This window comes from Nerophis lumbriciformis, linkage group LG06, assembly GCF_033978685.3.
Source record: "Nerophis lumbriciformis linkage group LG06, RoL_Nlum_v2.1, whole genome shotgun sequence".
NCBI classification, from domain to species: Eukaryota; Metazoa; Chordata; class Actinopteri; order Syngnathiformes; family Syngnathidae; genus Nerophis; species Nerophis lumbriciformis.
This window is the reverse complement of record NC_084553.2, coordinates 39,328,451-39,349,659: the sequence shown is the minus strand read 5'-3', so window position 1 is coordinate 39,349,659 and position 21,209 is coordinate 39,328,451. Positions and strand designations below refer to the sequence as shown.

The window sequence follows — 21,209 nt, the reverse complement described above, 5'->3', positions numbered from 1 at the left end:
ACTGATGAAAGATAAGGAAGACTTCTATAAACAAGTTATCGATGCTTTTGTTCAAAAGGAGCTGCGCATGGACTTCATTTATAAGTAAAGGTAAGACCATAATAAGGTTTTTTTTTAATTAAATGTGCTTTTTTGTGTGCTACAGTTTGTATGTGTAAAGTTAAAGTTAAGTTAAAGTACCAATGATTGTCAGTTGTCACACACACACTAGCTGTGGTGAAATTTGTCCTCTGCATTTGACCCATCCCCTTGCTCACGCCCTGGGAGGTGAGGGGAGCAGTGGGCAGCAGCGGCGCTACGCCCGGGAATAATTTTTGGTGATTTAACCCCCAATTGCAACCCTTGATGCTGAGTGCCAAGCAGGGAAGAATGCTGGTATGAGCTTTTAAACATAACCCGTTAACTGCTGCCAATCAAATGGTGAATAAGATACTCTTTAGGGTTCATATGTTTGTAAATCTGACTGTGATGAAGTCAGTGCCTCACCAGTCATGAACCTCACCGCACCGTCACTGATAAGTAGTATTAAAAAAACAAAATGGGGCCACAAACAAAATCTTGTTTAGGGCCACACAAAGTCTAGGGTCTGTCTCAATACTAACACAATCTCATTTAAAGGAATTGGTGACAGCTCACAAGTCCAGAGTAGCAAAACAAATGATAATGGAAGAAAAAGTGCAGAAGAAAATACTGGAGTCTGCTCAGTGTATGTATACAAAGCATTTATTTAAGTTAATCATTTCTCCTCATTCAAAGTCTGCAGTGTCTATAAAAGAGGGAACAGTTAGAAGCGCTGTACAGTGTGACAACAAAACTAGGAACGGCTGAGTACACTGATAGTGCGTCATCATTGGGATGTAGGTATGTACAAAAATATACACTTTTACAGTTGTTTCCATCTTACTAAGACTCAATGTGACCTTTCTCCTAGTCTTATTTTCACTAATTGTAAATGTGACGATTGGTTGAGGAGATTTTAAAGTGGGAGGCGAGTTATGCGCACGACTGACATAAAGCTGACCTTTGAACTTCCTTCATCGTGACAACACAACTCAGCTAAACGACGTTAAACCACCCAGCTGAGAGGTTTAAAACCCTGCTTACAACCTTTGCCATTTATTAGACACTTTGGCACATGGTGCTAAAGATGTAAACATTTCATGTCATCTCATCCACACTGTGATAGTCAATATTTCACCCTTTGAAAAAGAATAGCAGTCTCTGTTGCCATGGTAACTCGGGTATGTGCAGCAAGAGTTAATACAAGCTATTTATAACACTGCTTCTAGTTCTTCACAGGTTGTACTTTCTTTTACTGCTCCTCCAGTTGCTACTCTACGCCAGGAGATGGCGCTGTACCCCAAAGAAAGTCCTTAACTTTGTAAATATCCCACAGGAATAAGAATCCAAACATGTGCATATTAGGACAAACTAGGTTGTAAAATTAGCTGTAATGAAAATGAAAATGACTCTGGAGAAGGATGCAAAATTCAGAAAATATCATTCTACCACCATGACAACCCAATAATTAACTTTCTTCTAATAATATGGGAGTACACCTTTTTTGCAAGCCAAAATACAAAATGTAAAACTTAAAACAAAACAAAACATGTACAATATATGTGATGGAAATCATCCAGGTTGAAATTTCTATTGCATTTTACAAACTTCATTTGAAAGCATTTGATATTGTAACCACCTAAATCAATCAATATTTGGGCCTTTTGGTCACTATGGCAACACTAGTCCCCACTCTGTGCCTGCCTGGCACCTACGGGTGCAGCCTCAAGTGTCAGGATAGGCTCTGCATGCATGCAAGCTGCAGTGTCAGCAACAAGTTTAAGACAAAGGCAAAGAGACCCCCAAAAAAAGACTGAAAAAAAAAAAAAAAAACATCAGAAAAGAACATGAACAATAGGACCAGTTGTCCGGGTCTCATTCTTAACTTAAAAGTGTGAGAAAGCGGTTGCAGTTTCTCTCTAAAATGAAAATAAATGTGGTTTTCTCAACAAAAATTGATTCAGGGGAGGCACGGCAGCTTGGAAGAAATAAAGAAAACATATTTGTAAACTCTGCTAAATGAACTTCAGTTATGTTTAAAGGCAAATGATGTTCAGCCTTATTACATAATCGTACAATCTCTGAGGGGCCCCCAAACACCTTCAGCCTGACATAATGGTTAGTAAAAGTGAAAGTAAAAGTCAACACCGATAATAAAAGATCTAAATATTTAAAGGTTTGCTCCTCTGATTGAAGTGGAAATCATCACTTAATACAAAACAATCTTATATTTGCTTCAACAGTCACAGAAACTGGACGGGGGATTACTCAACTGGAAATCTAAATGAGCAGAAATGAATTAAAAACATGATTGCAGAACACCACAATGCATCCCATTGGGCATAATCCTGATTTACAATACGGTGTACAAACAGTGCAGTGCAAAAGTCTTAAGCCACTGTTAGAAAATGTTGTTTGATCAAAACTTTCATGGCCGCATATACTTACAATGTCTCTTACAATCATTATAGATTTTGACTGTACAATTATTGTCTGAGTAATAATCTCAATTTCACGATTATTATGCATGGATTAATGTCACAACATAACATTTTAGCAAATCAAGTTCCCTACAGATTTTATTGCATTGTTTATTACTGTTGGAAATAACAATAATCAAATAATATTACAATAATAGTACAAAATAATACATAATTGAGTAATAATTGTATTATTAATATAGGACTATGGTTAACTTCATTGATCCCCCCGGGGAGAATGTTACTCATGTCTCAAGTGTTATTGTCATCAACTGTCGTCCATGCCGATTTATTCATTTTTAATAATTTACTTTAAGTGTTAATAATACCTGGAATGCACACAATTAGATACCATGGTATAGCGCTATTATACAAGCTCCTGATGTTCTGGTAGTGTTTTACACTTTCTAAATATTAATGCCTATAGTCTTGTTTAGACATGACTTATTCCCGTCTGTGTTAGAGTTTATTCACCTTGCAAGCTATTGCTTGTCAGTGACAGCTTTATATTCAACTCAGCATACAAGCGTGTCTCGCGATGGTATGTAACTGTTTTTGTTCCGTGCAGGTGGTTCCGGAACTATCGTACCAGCATAAAGTGTGTTTACAGCGAGTTAGGAGGACTGAAACACAGTGGAATGGGGCTTTTGCGATTAAATAATTGTGACGCTTTTAATTTGGGTTAATAGTAAAAATAGTTAATCGTTACATTCCTACTGACAAGATAGAATAAGTATCACAATTGTAAAAAAAAAAAAAAAAAAAAAAGAATGTATGGAATGTATTTGTCTTGTCTGATAGTTAGCATGTTGCTTCCTGGTTCATGGAGGATGACAACACAAGAAACTCGCTAAGATTCTGTTCATCCATCCATCCATTTTCTACCGTTTATCCCTTTTTGGGGTCGTGGGGGGCGCTGGAGCCAATCTCAGCTACAATCGGGCGGAAGGCGGGGTACACCCTGGACAAGTCGCCACCTCTTCGCAGGGCCAACACAGATAGACAGACAACATTCACACTCACATTCACACACTAGGGCCAATTTAGTGTTGCCAATCAACCTATCCCCAGGTGCATGTCTTTGGAGGTGGGAGGAAGCCGGAGTACCCGGAGGGAACCCACGCAGTCACGGGGAGAACATGCAAACTCCATACAGAAAGATCCCGAGCCCGGGATTGAACCCAGGACTACTCAGGACCTTCGTATTGTGAGGCAGACGCACTAACCCCTCTTCCACCGTGATGCCATATTTAAGTCTGGTGTTAGCACCTTTATTTAGATTCTTACCAAAATGTAATGGCTTCTTACTTGGTCCATGATGTGTAATCCTGCTAATTGTGTCCTGTAGTCCATTAAAACAAAAAAAAAAGCTGTTGGTGGCCCAAGACCTTTGCACAGTAGTGTGATGATGACACTGTTGAATAACATTGCAACATATTGACAAGTACTCTTAGTAACACACAACATGTCAACCAGATCCCCAAAAAACTGAGGCCACAATAAATCCCTGCGAGGCTACGTCCTGGTAAGCGTGGTTAAGTCAGCCTCATACAGCGGTGCTTTGTTAAGGTCAGGGTAGAGAAACACTAATATGAGATTAGGTTATTTATTCCTGTTACCCTCAGAGAACCAGAGAAAGAGACAGTAACTTACACAAATTCAGTTTGATGTGGTGAGCAAAATAAAATCACAAAACAAACAGAAGTCGTATAAAACGCTTCCCCGAGGGAGCCGAAGAGCAGCGATAGTAAAGAAAAGACATCACATCAGTCCTCGACTGTCCTTTGGAGGGTGTTTCTTTTTTCTTTTTTTCTTTCAATTTGCTTTGTGAGAGAAGTAAACAAAAAGTGGCTGTTAAGAGATCCTTGTTGTCGCTTTAAAGAAGAAAATGAGGATGGTAAAGTGCAGCAGCCAGTGCTACAGCCTGAGGGCAGACCACAACTCTTGAAAATGTTCAGTAAAATCCTCCACTGCCTGCTGTGGAAATCTCTTCGTCTCTGATGGTCCTTTGAAACCCCCCCCCCCCCCCGAAAAACAAAAACAAAGTTGGTTAACTCTGGCTCTGTTTGAGGAAAGTCTGGAGGAAAGAAAAAAACATAAGAAATAGAATTACAAAATAAAATCACTGGAGTCCATTTTCACCAGCATTGAAGAAAAGAAAAAGCCTGGAAGAGTTCACACATGATTACCCTCGTGAAAGCGCCAATGACAAAACACTGAGGTATGTAGTCATTTGGATGGAGAGCCTGTATCTTCATCATTAACGACCCAACAGTCACTTCCTGTTCAGGGGGCCTCCCTCCGCTTGTCTGTTTTTGTGTTGGAAGGCAGGGACGGGCGTGTAAAAAAATGACCTCCGACACCCTGAGGAGGACCAAGACGGACTAGTTCATCCCCCGGTCGTCTTCAGAGTCTGTTGGTGTGTCCAGCTCCTGGGATGGCGTGGGTCATGTTGCCCCCACCCCTATGATTGTAAATTCAGGGTAAACTTCCACTGCTGGCTCAGGTTGGGGCTGCACACCTCCACAGTGAGACCACCCATTCGGGCACTGCGGCTGTCCAGACACAGGTTGCTGCCCACGTGACGAAGCTTCGAGTTGGACTCAATCTGCTCCCATTTCTGCAGAGTCAGCAAAATATAACGCACATTAGGTGTACATTAGGGGTAGGAATTTAATTATATTTAGTTGGTACTGATAACATTTTAAGCCAGATTAACAATCATGATGATGGATGATAAATACATATACAGAATAACAGTTACTTTTTCTAGTAACCAGTAATTCATTATATTTACATATGTTACATTGCTGTTACCGATCTGTTTGATGAATTGTGGCACACTACTTTTAAGGTACCTTCAGTAGCTCTTTACTAGTGCAAGCAACAGCCTGAGGGTTCCTGGTTCAATCCCCAGCTTCTACCAAAATAGTCACATCCGTTGTGTCCTTGAGCAAGACACTTCCCCCTTGCTCCTGATGGGTCCTGGTTAGCGCCTTGCATGGCAGCTCCCTCCATCAGTGTGTGAAGGTGTGCGTGAAGGTGTGCGTGAATGGGTGAGTGTGAATGGGTGAATGTGGAAATAGTGTCAAAGTGCTTTGAGTACCGTATTTTCCGCACTATAAGGAGCACCGGATTATAAGGCGCACCTTCAATGAATGGCCTATTTTAAAACTTTGTTCATATATAAGGCGCACCGCATTATAAAGCGCATAGAATAGACGCTACAGTAGAGGCTGGGGTTACGTTATGCATCCCGTAGTTGCGAGACCTGTTGTGGCTCAATATTGGTCCATATATAAGGCGCACCGGATTATAAGGCGCACTGTCAGCTTTTGAGAAAATTGGAGGTTTTTTAGGTGCGCCTTATAGTGCGGAAAATACGGTACCTTGAAGGTAGAAAAGCGCTATACAAGTATAACCCATAACATAACTCGGGGAAATAAAACTTAAGCAATTAATGAAGATAATAAGGTTTTTCGGGAACACTTTAGTATGGGGAACATATTCACCATTAATTAGTTGCTTATTAACATGCAAATTAGTAACACATTGGCTCTTAATTAGTCATTATTAAGTACTTATTAATGCCTTATTTTGCATGGCCTTATTATACAACCAGTAAGCCATTAACTAAGAGTCTTCCCTCAATAACCTCAGAATTATTGCTTATTCGTAACACTAACCCTTATATGTTCCCCTAGTGACCAAATAACTCTAAATTAAGTCTTTGTTACTTAAGATATGTTCCCCATACTAAAGTGTTACCGTTTTTTCATATAGAGTGGCACCTCAATTCAAGGGTCGGGGCCCCAACTTAAGAGTGTTTTGAGATACGAGCCGTCTCTCGGCTTATTGTGATGCTTTAAGTTGCAAGCTAAAATTTGAGTAAGCCTGTAAGATTCAACCAAAAACATCTGGTCTTACTTGCTAGCATTAGCTTATAGTTAGAGATCAACATAACCTTGTTTTTCAACCTTGGCGAAAAAAAAAGATGAATGTGTAAAGGTCAGTGCTGAGAAAAAGTGGATGACAGTCATTGAATTGAAGAAAGAAATCATCAAATACACGACTTTACGATGCAAAATGAGCGAATCAATGCTAGTCTGCACCATACTGAAGCCGAATGCCAGCAAATAAAATCTAAATGGCAGACATCTATCCATAAAAATATGGACAAGCTGCTGATGGTGTGTTTGACGGAGGAGCAACTTGAAGGTGATACTGTAGAGCAGGATCAATCAACTTAAAAACAGCAGGGTGTTCCTGTCATATAGAGGATCTTTGATTTGTGCTAGAACAGGGTTGTTCAGGCCCATGAAAGACATTAGACTCAGCAGTGAGTCCACTTGAAATATTTGGAACATTTTTGCTGAAAATTCCTAAAAACAAGATCTTTGTCTGGGGCTTTTGCAGTATGTGCGCTCCTGCTATATTAAGTAGAGGGAAACCTTGATTTACAAACACTACAAACTTTTGGATGAACTAACCACACACGTGACATTGATTGATTGATTGATTGATTGATTGATTGAAACTTTTATTAGTAGATTGCACAGTACAGTACATATTCCGTACAATTGACCACTAAACAGTAACACCCGAATAAGTTTTTCAACTTGTTTAAATCGGGGTCCACGTTAATCAATTCATGGTAGTACACAGCGAATGCAAGTGTACTAAAGTTGTATCCACCCGTTGTGTGCCTCGCAGCGCAGCTAATTTGTGCCCAGCAGCACATCCTTTGTGGACGGTCTGATTGCTCTCTGTGCTCATTTAGTCGTAACCGACTGTGCTAATTGCTACTTTGAGCGCTTTTTAAGTGTTGTTTAACCCTCTTACAGCATTTTCCTAGTTTTGCTAGTTATATATGAGTCCAAAGAAATCAATGGACAAGCGATGTGTGGTTTAAAACATCCACAGCATTGTAGACACTGCCTCCTCCCCCTCCCTTCCTCTGAATGCCAAGACGATTAAAGTGAATTGAATCATTTATTTCTAATCATTGTAGCGACTTGGCTGTTAGAGTTAAGGAGCTTGGTGATTTCAAACTGTGAGTGCACCACAGGGCTAGTGACAGTGTGTGTGTGTGTGTGTGTGTGTGTGTGTGTGTGTGTGTGTGTGTGTGTGTGTGTGTGTGTGTGTGTGCGCGTCGGCAAAGGGGGGTTGCATACAAGGAGGACAATTCATTTGTTGTTGTTTTGACTTTGTTACTAAATAGAAACTTGATCCATCACCCCCTTGTTATGTGAAGTGAAGTGAAGTGAATTATATTTATATAGCGCTTTTCTCTAGTGACTCAAAGCGCTTTACATTGTGAAACCCAATATCTAAGTTACATTTAAACCAGTGTGGGTGGCACTGGGAGCAGGTGGGTAAAGTGTCTTGCCCAAGGACACAACGGCAGTGACTAGGTTGGCAGAAGCGGGGATCGGACCTGGAACCCTCAAGTTGCTGGCACGGCCGCTCTACCAACCGAGCTATACCGCCCCATGTGTGTTTGACATACAGTACTGTTGTATAACATTTTGTTGTGTTCAAAGTGTGTTTGATTGAGACTTTTATTAGTAGGTTGCACAGTGAAGTACATATTCCGTACAATTGACCACTAAATGGTAACACCCGAATACGTTTTTCAACTTGTTTAAGTCGGGGTCCACTTAAATTGATTCACGATACAGATTCTTGTTCACGAGTGGGGGAAGAGTGGATCGTGAGATCGACAGGCGGATCGGTGCGGCATCTTCAGTAATGCGGACGCTGTATCGATCCGTTGTGGTGAAAAAGGAGCTGAGCCGGAAGGCAAAGCTCTCAATTTACCGGTCGATCTATGGTTGTTATCATCAGTCATCAACAATTGAGAACAGAGAAATGGATATAGAAACAGTGTAGGTCTGACTTGTGTACAAACCCTTACTAAAATATAGACTTGTATCCATTAGTCATGTTTAAATTGTTTATGGAGAAATTTGCTTCAATATGCTAACTTTTCGATACACAAACGGCGTTCAAGAACCAATTGAGTTCGTAAATCGAGGTTCCAATGTGTCTTTAACAAGCATAAACATATTGCTTCTGTTTTAATATATTATTTTATAATTGAATTAATGACACTCCAACTTACCCATGCCCCTAACGATGACAAGCGGTATCGAACATGGACAAATGGATATTACTCAGTTGGTTTAGAAAACATTTGAAGGTCGCGTTGACAATATATACAAAATAAGATGTTGTTGTGTAGTCAAGGTACCTGTCTGCTGTCGTTCTCTCGACAGCCCTGCAGCTTGATGAGGGAGCCGCCTGTTCTCTCCACCACAGTCAAGCACAAGTCCATGTGTTTGACTGACTTATCCTTAGTCAGGGCCCATTCCTTCAACAAAAAGTACCATTACAAAAGACAGTTTAGTTTTATGTGATGTGCAGTCTTCCCAGTGATCATCAAAAACACAATTGGAGTTTTCCCTTGGCTAGACTATTAAGGCTTCTTCCATTCTCATTCATCTCATTTTATTTCACTGAGCTTTATACTTCACACAATGAAAAAAAAGTGCCTTCATTCTATTCAAGGATGCCATTACTAACTTTTATAGAGAATTCAAGGCACATAACGGCTCTGCAACATCTGCAGAGGATAATTGCGCTAAGGTTGTGCCAGTGTCGCATCATATTAAAATCCTCTGTAGGCTCACAGAATGAGGAACGCCTACCCGCCTCCATTAAAACATTGTTCATTGTGAAGTGACACTGGAAAAGTGGTATAAATTGAACATTTAGAAAGAAGGCCACATAGGCAGCCATTGTATTATAACGAAACATCACATTCTGCCGCAGGGTACTAAAAAAGTGTAACATACAATAAGCTACGAAAAAAATACACTAGTCTATGCAGACTATGCACTAAAAAGTGTGCAAAAGGATGCATATTTAAAGTTGTTACGATTGACTGGGTGCACGTAAAAATGGAAGCTGTGGTGGTTCACTTTAATATGACTGTGGTTGTTGTATTTTGTGCTGGTTTACCAAGGCACATTTTCTAATATGTTGAGGCGTTCATGTACTGTAGATCAGTGTTTCTTAACCATAGGGCTGGGGCCCATTGTTGGCCACAGTTTCTCAGCTGTGGTCCGTTTGGGATAATAGCTTACTATTTCAGTGTTGATATTTTTAAGTGCAAAAGTTGGGACCCAAAGTAAAAAATGTTAAGAACCATTACTGTAGACAAATAGGTTCATCAAATTATTACAAAAAGCTTAGTTTAGTATTTAAATACCACTGCAAACTACAGCCACATCAATCAATAACATAATCACCATTAAATATGCACAGGAAGAGAGTTTAGTGTCCAAAATATACTAATATAGTAGCCCAGACCTGGGCAAATATTTTGACATTGAGGGAAGAAATGTGCCTCGGGGCCGGTGTGTGAAACAAAAATTGAAAATTGAAAATTGAGCTGTTTGGCCACAATACCCAGCAATATGTTTGGAGGAGAAAAGGTGAGGCCTTAATCCCAGGAACATCAGGCCAACAGTCAAGCATGGTGGTGGTAGTATTATGCTCTGGGCCTGTTTTTCTGCCAATGGAACTGGTGCTTTAAATGGGACAATGAAAAAGGAAGATTACCTCCAAATTCTTCAGGACAACCTAAAATCATCAGCCCGGAGGTTGGGTCTTGGGCGCAGTTGGGGGTTCCAACAGGACAATGACCCCAAACACACGTCAAAAGTGGTAAAGGAATGGCTAAGTCAGGCTAGAATTAAGGTTTTAGAATGGCCTTCCCAAAGTCCTGACTTAAACGTGTGGACAATGCTGAAGAAACAAGTCCATGTCAGAAAACCAACAAATTTAGCTGAACTGCACCAATTTTGTCAAGAGGAGTGTTCAGAAATTCAACCTGAAGCTTGTGGATGGCTACCAAAAGCGCCTTATTGCAGTGAAACTTGCCAAGGGACATGTAACCAAATATTAACATTGTTGTATGTATACTTTTGACCAAGCAGATTTGGTCACATTTTCAGTAGACCCATAATAAATTCATAAAAGAACCAAACTTCATGAATGTTTTTTGTGACCAACAAGTATGTGCTCCAATCACTTTATCACAAAAAAATAAGAGTTGTAGGAATTATTGGAAACTCAAGACAGCCATGACATTATGTCCCTCACAAGTGTATGTAAACCTTTGACCACGACTGCGTGTGTGTGTGTGTGTGTGTGTGTGTGTGTGTGTGTGTGTGTGTGTGTGCGTGCGTGCGTATGCATGTATTTATGTATGTACTGTATATATGTGTGTAAAAATCTGCTGTACAATATACATCTGATAGAATGCCAAAAACGTTATGACAGACCACCTAAAAAAACAGAATGTAATTTTTATTTCTTTTACTGAATGAGACACCCAGGATGTACATGAAAATAAATATAGTAGGTTTTACAATACTGACTATGAATGATAAAACACTGAATATGAACAACATATAAATGTCGCTCATCTTTTACTTCTCAAACCACCTCTTTGATCGACATCTTTTACATATTATAATTTTAACACAAAAAGTAAAAACAACAATCCGACATAATATCACTTTTCTGCAGAGCTTTGTTGTAATCTGCTTCCGCGTATGCCTCTGACACCCGACTTTCAGACTGGCTGCTCTGGAAACAAATCCCACCCACACTGCTTGGTGCCTCATCTGCTTGGAGCGGCTGTGATGTAAAGTACCATAATAACCAGTATATCAGTCAAAAGCGCGGATTCCCACCAGTGAAATATTTTCTATAGTTCAAGGTTTACATTAATTTGAAAACAGCACTGCACATCTTATTGGCGGCTACAATTTCGATGTTAAAGGTCTAAAAATACTATTTGGAAACGTATTGAAAATCTTAAATGTATGCGGCCTACTTTGCCCAGGTCTGCTGTAGTCACTTTGCCTTATATATTTATTACTAGCTATAACAACAAAAATGTTCTGTGTTTTACAACTAAATAAATAATAACTGTATTGCACCTATTGTATTGTGGCAAAGACATGTCTACATAAAGTAGTGAAGTGAAGTGAATTATATTTATATAGCGCTTTTCTCTAGTGACTCAAAGCGCTTTACATAGTGAAACCCAATATCTAAGTTACATTTAAACCAGTGTGGGTGGCACTGGGAGCAGGTGGGTAAAGTGTCTTGCCCAAGGACACAACGGCAGTGACTAGGTTGGCGGAAGCGGGGATTGAACCTGCAACCCTCAAGTTGCTGGCACGGCCGCTCTACCAACCGAGCAATACTGCCCCAAAAAAAAAGTACAGAATGTGGTGTTTTTCCCCATTAAGTCATCCACACCTGGTTGGTCTATTTTGAGAAAAGACACGCAGGCACTGCTGACACTCACACACACACATCCACATACTGCATTCTGAGACCCTTAAGAAGTCTCATTTGACACCTAGAGACATGCAGGAACAGCTTATTCCTAGAGTATATGTACGTAATAAAGCAAACTACAGTAAAGTTTACAAGCTTAGTGCAAATACAATTTATATATGCAAAGGGGTGATTAAATGTCCCTATTAGGATTGATCTAAAGCACCACCATCTGGCTTCCCAAAGTTGAGTTTAGACAGGCTGACGTATGTGTGTTGTCGTGGTAACACTACCTGATTTCCTCCGGCGTTGTGGCATTCGTAAACGCCCACCACTCCGTCAGCAAAATGTCCCAAGGTGTCCAGGCAGTTTCCTCCCTGTTGTAATGCTCCAAATGCAATGTCTTGGTGATCAGGGACCCTTCACACACACATATTTTTTAAATCAAATACAGTAATGAAATGTTGTGCTGTCATTTAGAACACAGTAAATAAATCCAGTCCTCATCTTACCGCAGCTCAGGGTAGACATTCTCCAGGTACCATTTAAAGGGCTGACAGGCTAAACGCTTCTTCATATCCAAACGACTCTGGATGCTGAGACAGAAGGTGCGAGAGGCTTGTCAGTCAAGATGACAGCTGTGTTTGTGCTTAAATTGCAGCGCCATTGAAGACAAGGATTACAGAGCCGCTCTATTGCCTTTGGGGAGATGGCAAAAATGCTCCCAATATGTCACAAAATAACTTATTTTCAACCTTTGCTTTTGTCGTTCTAGAGGGATTTTGTTGCTATGCAAGCAGAAATAAAAACACATGAATGCAATTTTAAAACGATTCTTATAATTACTAACAAGGGCACTGAGAGAGGAAGCCAAGGTTGTGTTGTGAGTGCAAACAAAATCTGAAGATCTTCTATTATGCAAAATTGAATTTTTAATGAGGTTCTAACAGTTTTGTGAGACCCGAGCCTGTTCGAGAGCATAGAAAAATCTATCATCTCCGTCACTTGCATGCTCCCCTTTTGTGAGAAAAGGTGCTTAAACGGTCACTTTTCAAGTTTTATGACGTCATGAAAACCACCACTTTAGGAATTACAACCTACCACTTGACTGAGACAGTAGGCTTCACTGCACATCTTGAAATAAAGCCTGTAGTTCAGCCAACTCAGTCAGCTACAGACGTGGGAGCTGTAAGTTTGATCACTTTGTTTTTCTTCAGCGAATAAGCTAACCTAACATGATGTGGCTGTAAGTCACAATGTGAGTTTATTGTTAGCACTTTAGCGCACATTGCTATGTTAGTGCTGCTAACGTTTGTGTCCTCCTGTCCCACTCCTTATGTTACGTTGTTATAAATGGTATCGGATAAGTTGGACAAGTGCACAGTCTCTGGGTAAAAAGTGGATTAAGATCAACAAATTACAAGATGATCGAATAATATTTTCCACTGTCAAAGCCATAACATTTAATATTACAGCTTTTGCATTGAAATTTATTGATTTGACAGAAATATTTTCATTCAATATACTGTACACTTCAGGACAAAAATATTAGTCTCTGAGGAACTTTTGAACATTTCGAGATGTCGTTATGAAAGGTTTGGTGAAAACAGACGTTGTCACAATGATTAGCCTCCCTGTAGGTTTGAGCTTTAAAAACACCCCTGAGCATTCAAGTAGGTTTGAAGCACACCCATGCAGTCAACTGCCAACAATACTTAATTTACGTTCCCTAACCTGTATGATAACCAAGCTTTAGCAACATTGTTATTATTGTAAGAGCGAACACTGAGGAACTGTTTCGCCTTGCGACGGCATGCTACGGCAATAGCTGTAAGTTAGCAGGTCCAGCTTCCTCAAACTTCACAAAGTTAAAATATCTACCACCAACTCCCAAAATAATATATTCTCCAAAGACTTCCTAAGGATCAGGCTTTGATCCAAAGCAATGATTGGACCAGATTCTAGTTACCCCCGCCCACTGACTTTGATGGGTGAGTTTAACAGATAAAATAAATTAATGAAGTGCTGACACACAAGTTCAGGTAATTAATAAATGAATCCTTAAATCCTGAAATAATTAATTAAATTGCGAAATAATTGATTAAATTGTGAAACTATTAAATCATTAAATGATTATTTAATTGTGAAATAAATAAATCATTAGACAATGAATCAAATTGAGAAATAATACAATTACTAAATAATTACATCATGAATTAACTTGTGTAATAAACTATTTCATCATGAAATAATTTAAAACGATTAAACCTATTATTAAATGATTAAATAATTAAACATAACTTTGTATTCAATAAATTATTGGCACATTTAACAGGAAATTAATGTATTTAGCTCCAATTACAATTAATTAATGACGCAAAGTAATTAGATACATTTCTTTAACATAAATTACCCCATACCTATTTAATTTTGCCCCATTTGACCCTCCATATATTATGGCGGACTCACCCGTTTTATTTCATTGAGAATAAAGTGCTTTTATTTTATTTCAACAGAAAGGCTAATCATTTTGTCCTCAAATGTATATATTTGAACATATATGGTTAATAAAAAAAAGGAAATACATGTTCTAATATTCAAACAACATGAAAATATGATGACTTGTGCTGCTTCTAATCAACATATACATCTTCCAACAACTAAATATTAAATATTGTAGACAGGAAATTGCATGCTAAAAAACACTGAAACATAACTTAAAAATAACTAAAGATGCAAAGTTGAGGCTACAGGGGGCGCCAATGGTTTTGTAGGTTATGGGTCCCTCACTATAACAGCAGCAGTGATGACACTCTGGTGTTAGGGAACATGTGATTGCTATGTAAATTCACAAAGTCAAGCAATATTATCATCTTCTGCATCAACCAGCAAGAAGGCAAACTGGATACCATGAGCTACCTAAAACCTGTCCTGATATCATTTGCATGGCGTTTTCATAGAATGTGTTTGCTTTGAAGCAAATTTGCACACTTCCCAGTAGCTTGCATCAAATCATGTTGCACTCTTGTAATCAGGCCAAATCAGGCATTTGGCTGCCAAACACAAGAGTGGCATGCTAATTAGTAATCCGGGGCCATTTTTAAACACCAGTTCATGTGATATGGTGTGTTTTGAAGATGAGGACTTACTTCCCGTAGGGCACATTTCTTGCAGAGGGTACCGCAGCGTAGTAGAAGTTTTTATACTCGTCCATCCACACCTCGGCGGCTCTTCTGGTGTTCCTGAGATGGAGAGAAGGAAGGAAGATGGTCAAGATAACAGTTTAGCATATTTCCGACATAATCACTAAAGATACATAGAAGGAGGGTACATTTATATTAGCGTAATTCAACATGTCTGAAAAGGAGTTCAGAAAAACAGCGTTTATTTAATCTCATATCAATAATGGAAGAAATAATCAATGCGATAGATTGATTACAGTGTGCAGCAGCAATGTTTATGAAAGCATTTGACACAATTAATTGCAATATCTTAATTAACAATTTAGAACAGTATGGCATCAAAGGGTTGGTCTTGAACTGGGTAAGAAGCTACAAAACCAACGTCAAGCAATACGTGAAGTTAGGCAAACACGTTCGTAGCTTTAAAAATATCTTGCGGCACACCCCAGGGATCAATGCTGGAGCCAAAATTGTTCAATCTCTCTATAAATGACATTTGTAATGCTACAAAGGATTTAAAGTTAGTACTATTTGAAACGACCACATTGTCTTCAGGAGAGAACACAGTAACAGAAACAAATACATTAAAGAGATGGTTTGACAAAGATAGATTATCTTTGAATCTCGGTAGTACTAAAATAATGCTATTCGTTAACAATTAGAAAAAAAGTCAAAATACAAATAGACGAGACATTGACAGTGTAAAATAAATCAAGTTTCTAAGTGTAAAAATACATTATTAAAATTAACTGGAAATTTAAAATGAAAAAATGTTGTGTGTCTATCTGTGTTGGCCCTGCGATGAGGTGGCGACTTGTCCAGGGTGTACCCCGCCTTCCGCCTGATTGTAGCTGAGATAGGCTCCAGCGCCCCCCGCGACCCCAAAGGGAAGAAGCGGTAGAAAATGGATGGATGGAAATATACAACATAAGGTGACAAGAAATACAAACCCCGTTTCTATATGAGTTTGGAAATTGTGCTAGATGTAAATATAAACGGAATACAATGATTTGCAAATAATTTTCAACCTATATTCAGTTGAATATGCTACAAAGACAACGTATTTGATGTACAAACTGATAAACATTTTTTTTTTGCAAATAATCATTAACTTTAGAATTTGAAGCCAGCAACACGTGCCAAAGAAGTTGGGACAGGTGGCAATAGATACTGATAAAGTTGAGGAATGCTCGTCAAACACTTATTTGGAACATCCCACAGGTGAACAGGCAAATTGGGAACAGGTGGGTGCCATGATTGGGTATAAAAGTAGATTCCCTGAAATGCTCAGTCATTCACAAACAAGGATGGGGCGAGGGTCACTACTTTGTCAACAAATGCGTGAGCAAATTGTTGAACAGTTTAAGAAAAACCTTTCTCAACCAGCTATTGCAAGGAATTTAGGGATTTCACCATCTACGGTCCGTAATATCATCAAAGGGTTCAGAGAATCTGGAGAAATCACTGCACGTAAGCAGCTAAGCCCGTGACCTTCGATCCCTCAGGCTGTACTGCATCAACAAGCGACATCAGTGTGTAAAGGATATCACCACTCAGGAACACTTCAGAAACCCACTGTCAGTAACTACAGTTGGTCACTACATCTGTAAGTGCAAGTTAAAACTCTCCTATGCAAGGCAAAAACCGTTTATCAACAACATCCAGAAACGCTGTCGGCTTCGCTGGGCCTGAGCTCATCTAAGATGGACTGATACAAAGTGGAAAAGTGTTCTGTGGTCTGACAAGTCCACATTTGAAATTTCTTTGGAAACTGTGGACGTCCTGTCCTCCGGACCAAAGAGGAAAAGAACCATCCGGATTGTTATAGGCGCAAAGTTGAAAAGCCAGCATCTGTGATGGTATGGGGGTGTATTAGTGCCCAAGACATGGGTAACTTACACATCTGTGAAGGCGCCATTAATGCTGAAAGGTACATACAGCTTTTGGAGCAACATATGTTGCCATCCAAGCAACGTTATCATGGACGCCCCTGCTTATTTCAGCAAGACAATGCCAAGCCACGTGTTACATCAACGTGGCTTCATAGTAAAAGAGTGCGGGTACTAGACTGGCCTGCCTGTAGTCCAGACCTGTCTCCCATTGAAAATGTGTGGCGCATTATGAAGCCTAAAATACCACAACAGAGACCCCGGACTGTTTGATTTGATTTGATTTGAACAACTTAAGCTGTACATCAAGCAAGAATGGGAAAGAATTCCACCTGAGAAGCTTAAAAAATGTGTCTCCTCAGTTCCCAAACATTTACTGAGTTTTGTTAAAAGAAAAGGCCATGTAACACAGTGGTGAACATGCCCTTTCCCAACTACTTTGGCACGTGTTGCAGCCATGAAATTCTAAGTTAATTATTATTTGCAAAAAAAAAAAAAAAAGTTTATGAGTTTGAAAATCAAATATCTTGTCTTTGTAGTGCATTCAATTGAATATGGGTTGAAAAGGATTTGCAAATCATTGTATTCCGTTTATATTTACATCCAACACAATTTCCCAACTCATATGGAAACGGGGTTTGTACATCTATAATGAATGAAGAAAAATATGTTCAGGATAAAAAAAATCACTCCATAATCTCTGCTGTTCGCTAGTGTTACTATATCTGAGTTTTTGTGTAGAAATATGGAGAAATAACTACAAAAGTCTACCTAATTCACTACATAATTGACATACATAAGGTTGGTTACAGATAACATTCCACGTCTTTATTTATTGAATCAAAAATATAGAAATTCAATACATTCAATGAAACAGCTAAAATTATGCATAAAGCAAACTATAACCTGCTACCCAAGAATGTACAATATTTTTTTACCATCTATGTACTGTACCAGCCTTTAGAGGGCAGAGTTCCCCTTTTTGGGCAGTCGCATGGGATCTTATGTTTATTTCTCTAGTTACTGCTGTCTGTAAGGGTTGCCAGGCAAAGCAGAGCACACTACCCGGAGCTTTTTTGCCATATTTACATTAGTTTATAATGATGTCACAGACAGCTGTAAAACCCCCAAGTCAGCTGGATTCACACTTATCGCAGTTTGGTGGATTATATGGCTGCATAACTGTGGTCTCTTGATCGCCATAAGAATATATTGCTGCTAATTTACATTAAGTTGCATTACTTAGACCAGAGTGTTGCAACAAATTGTCATGACACCTAAATATTGTTGATATGGGGTTTTAAAGAGCACCAATAAAATTCAAATCTAGTGGAAATAATCAGTCAGTCGTGTCAAACAATCACTGCATTAGGTACATAACTTCCAAAACTAATATTAGCAATGTGGTTCTCCATCAATGCAACAATTATACACATATTGTTAAATGAACACCTTCCTGACAGTGTCAATCAAAAGTCAGCTGTTTCATTGGTTTATTGTGCAGGTGTACCTTCAAACAGAACAAGTTAAAATCCTGTCATCATCTGGTATTTCTAGTCGCCATGACTACGAGGGGCAACACCAGTTTCAAGTTTAAACAGCAAGGGTTCATTTCAGGCGACATTAACGCATGATATGTTGCTTAAAAGATGACGTGTGAACACACTCTTCATAGCCTACGTGCACCCCCAGCATAGCAGACCACGTACTGTAAGCTGCATATTTTTGCATATGATCCAGCACCTTTGCAACATGCCAGCATGACCTGACTACATGGGAGCTATGCCTGGATGTTTTGCCAGTGAAGGGGAAGACATCGTATTAAGGCTCAAACGGATGCAGCTCTAGTGCACATTGAGTTTTCATTGAACAATACATATCACTCTGCTGTATTCAATAACCATCCCTGACGGCTGCATTATATATTTTTTGTTATCATGTTGTGCAGCTGTAAGAATAATCTAGTGATGCTCACCAGCTGCTGGAAACAACAACAACAGGGATATTGACACAATTGGGATTAAAAAAAGGTTAAACCCAGCATGTCTCTGTGGTTGTGCAAATTTGAATTTGAATAAAATGTCAGGCATAAATGTGCCTCCAAAGTCGCACAAAGATGCCAGAATTTTACACAACTTCAATTCAACAAGCAATCAAAGCATTCATTCTCGGCTTGTTTTACTTGCCTTTACTCATATTTTCCGAAAGACAATTTCAGACTTCATCTGACGATGTGGGATTCATACCTTCGTCAGAGTTTTTTTGTTTTGATATTTTACCAATAGCAGTGGTTGACTTACTTTTAAGCTTTTATGACAGTCAAAAATGCTCTCCTGATCAACATTGTTAGCCTCAGATTCAATTTTGAGTCCTGATATGTTACTTTGACAATAGATATCAGAACTAAAAATGTTTTACAGCAAGTAACTAAAGTAAACACAATAACACCATTTTATAAAGCTTATTTCATTAAATCTAGACTTTGCTGGTATGTTTGTAAATCTGATGATGTATCAAATGTGTTGTATTGAATGCTACATACAATTTTCTTTTACAATATAAAGTGGCTTGTAGGGTCAAACTAACCTGTCTCACGACGGTCTAAACCCAGCTCACGTTCCTTATTAGTGGGTGAACCATACAACGCTTGGTGAATTCTGCTTCACAATGATAGGAAGAGCAGACAATGAAGAATCACTCGTAACTAAACAAAGCAAAAACTACTATTGGCCCCCATTTGAATCTTTTGTGTTTTGCCCTCAAAGCCTTCCTGTATCCACTTACTGCCTGAAACAAAAACAAAAACCACCAAAAAAAAAAAAAAATTTTAATAATATGTACAAGTAAAAGAAAAATATCGATCTAATCACTTAAGTATCGTTTATATACTGATACTACACTAGATATTAAAAGTATCAACATCTGGGTCGATCACGCCTACTTTACATTGAAGCATTAGCGGTTAGCTTCTTTTTTCGTCCTGCTCGGTATGTGTGTGTGTGTAGCATGTTTAGCCATTCCTTTTGCTCTCGCCCTCTAGTGATAGTGCTACTTGGAAGACACTTTGTTTATTTGCTGTTAAAGCAACAAGAATTAGTATTTTAGATATGTTTTTCAGCTGTGGATTCATTGCAAGAGGGTGTCAACTTTGAGCCGGTTTTCTGGCAAATGTGTGGAATCCAGAAATGCAATTGTGCCTCCCATCCATTTTAATGAAATCTTTCACGCGAGTACAATCTTTAGCCTGTAAACACTGGGACACACAACTGCGGTAAAGAATGTCTGGGCTTGGCTGCTCATTAGCTGATGCCAATCAGTTAAAAAAGGTAAATATCAGCTCTCATCTGATCCCATGTTGGGGACATCTCTAGTTAAAATGTTATTGGATACATCGCCACCCGTAAGTGTTATCATTTGATATCAATGTTACATCAAGGTGTTCTGTTATTTTTACAATATACAGGGGTTAGCTTCTTTCTACGAGATAGGCTCCAGCACCCCCCGCGACCCCAAAAGGGACAAGCGGTAGAAAATGGATGAATGGATGGAACTTCTTTCTACACTTTGAAAAAATAGGAAAATAGTAAAAAATTTAATGTATGAGGCAAATGTGTGACATGACTCACTTTTGCAATACTCATTTGTCATTTAAGTGAATACTTGTGTTCATACTTGCCAACCCTCCTGGATTTTCCGGGAGACTCCCGAAATTCAGCGCCTCTCCCGAAAACCTCCCGGGACAAATTTTCTCCCGAAAATCTCCCGAAATTCAGGCGGAGCTGGAGGCCACGCCCCCTCCAGCTCCATGCGGACCTGAGTCCGCTTTCCCACAATATAAACAAAGTGCCTGCCCAATCATTATAACTGTAGAATGATCGAGGACGAGTTCTTGGTTTCTTATGTGGGTTTATTGTTAGGCAGTTTCATTAACGTCCTCCCAGCGCGGTAACAACACACAACAGCAGTCACGTTTTCGTCTACCGTAAAGCAGTTCGTCTGCCGTAAACAGCAATGTTGTGACACTCTTAAACAGGACAATACTGCCATCTAGTGCATTTGATGAAAGCACTTTTGTGCGTGCCACACAGCAATGCATCATCAGAGAGGGTGTTCAGCATGGTTAGAAAAATTGTGACAGAGAATAGAACAAGGATGGACAATTCAACCCTTAACTCAACAATGAGTAGATGAGTGTTATGTGTGTGTATATGTGTAAATAAATGAACACTGAAATTCAA

The 21,209-nt window shown here is 39.2% G+C and overlaps 1 protein-coding gene across 2 annotated transcripts in view; it reads right to left on the bottom strand.

Annotated features, from left to right (window-relative positions):
- Positions 1-701: 701 nt before the first annotated feature.
- galnt2 (UDP-N-acetyl-alpha-D-galactosamine:polypeptide N-acetylgalactosaminyltransferase 2) overlaps positions 702-21,209 on the bottom strand; it is a 134,451-nt gene continuing 113,943 nt past the window's right edge. For both annotated transcript variants that reach the window (XM_061964289.1, XM_061964290.1), the window contains exons 12-16: positions 15,050-15,142; positions 12,413-12,496; positions 12,194-12,320; positions 8,794-8,913; positions 702-5,160 (exon numbers count right to left, since the gene is read on the bottom strand). In XM_061964289.1, the coding sequence (XP_061820273.1) occupies positions 5,005-5,160; positions 8,794-8,913; positions 12,194-12,320; positions 12,413-12,496; positions 15,050-15,142 (580 nt within the window). In that variant the 3' untranslated portion in view covers positions 702-5,004. The remainder of the gene's footprint in view (positions 5,161-8,793; positions 8,914-12,193; positions 12,321-12,412; positions 12,497-15,049; positions 15,143-21,209) is intronic.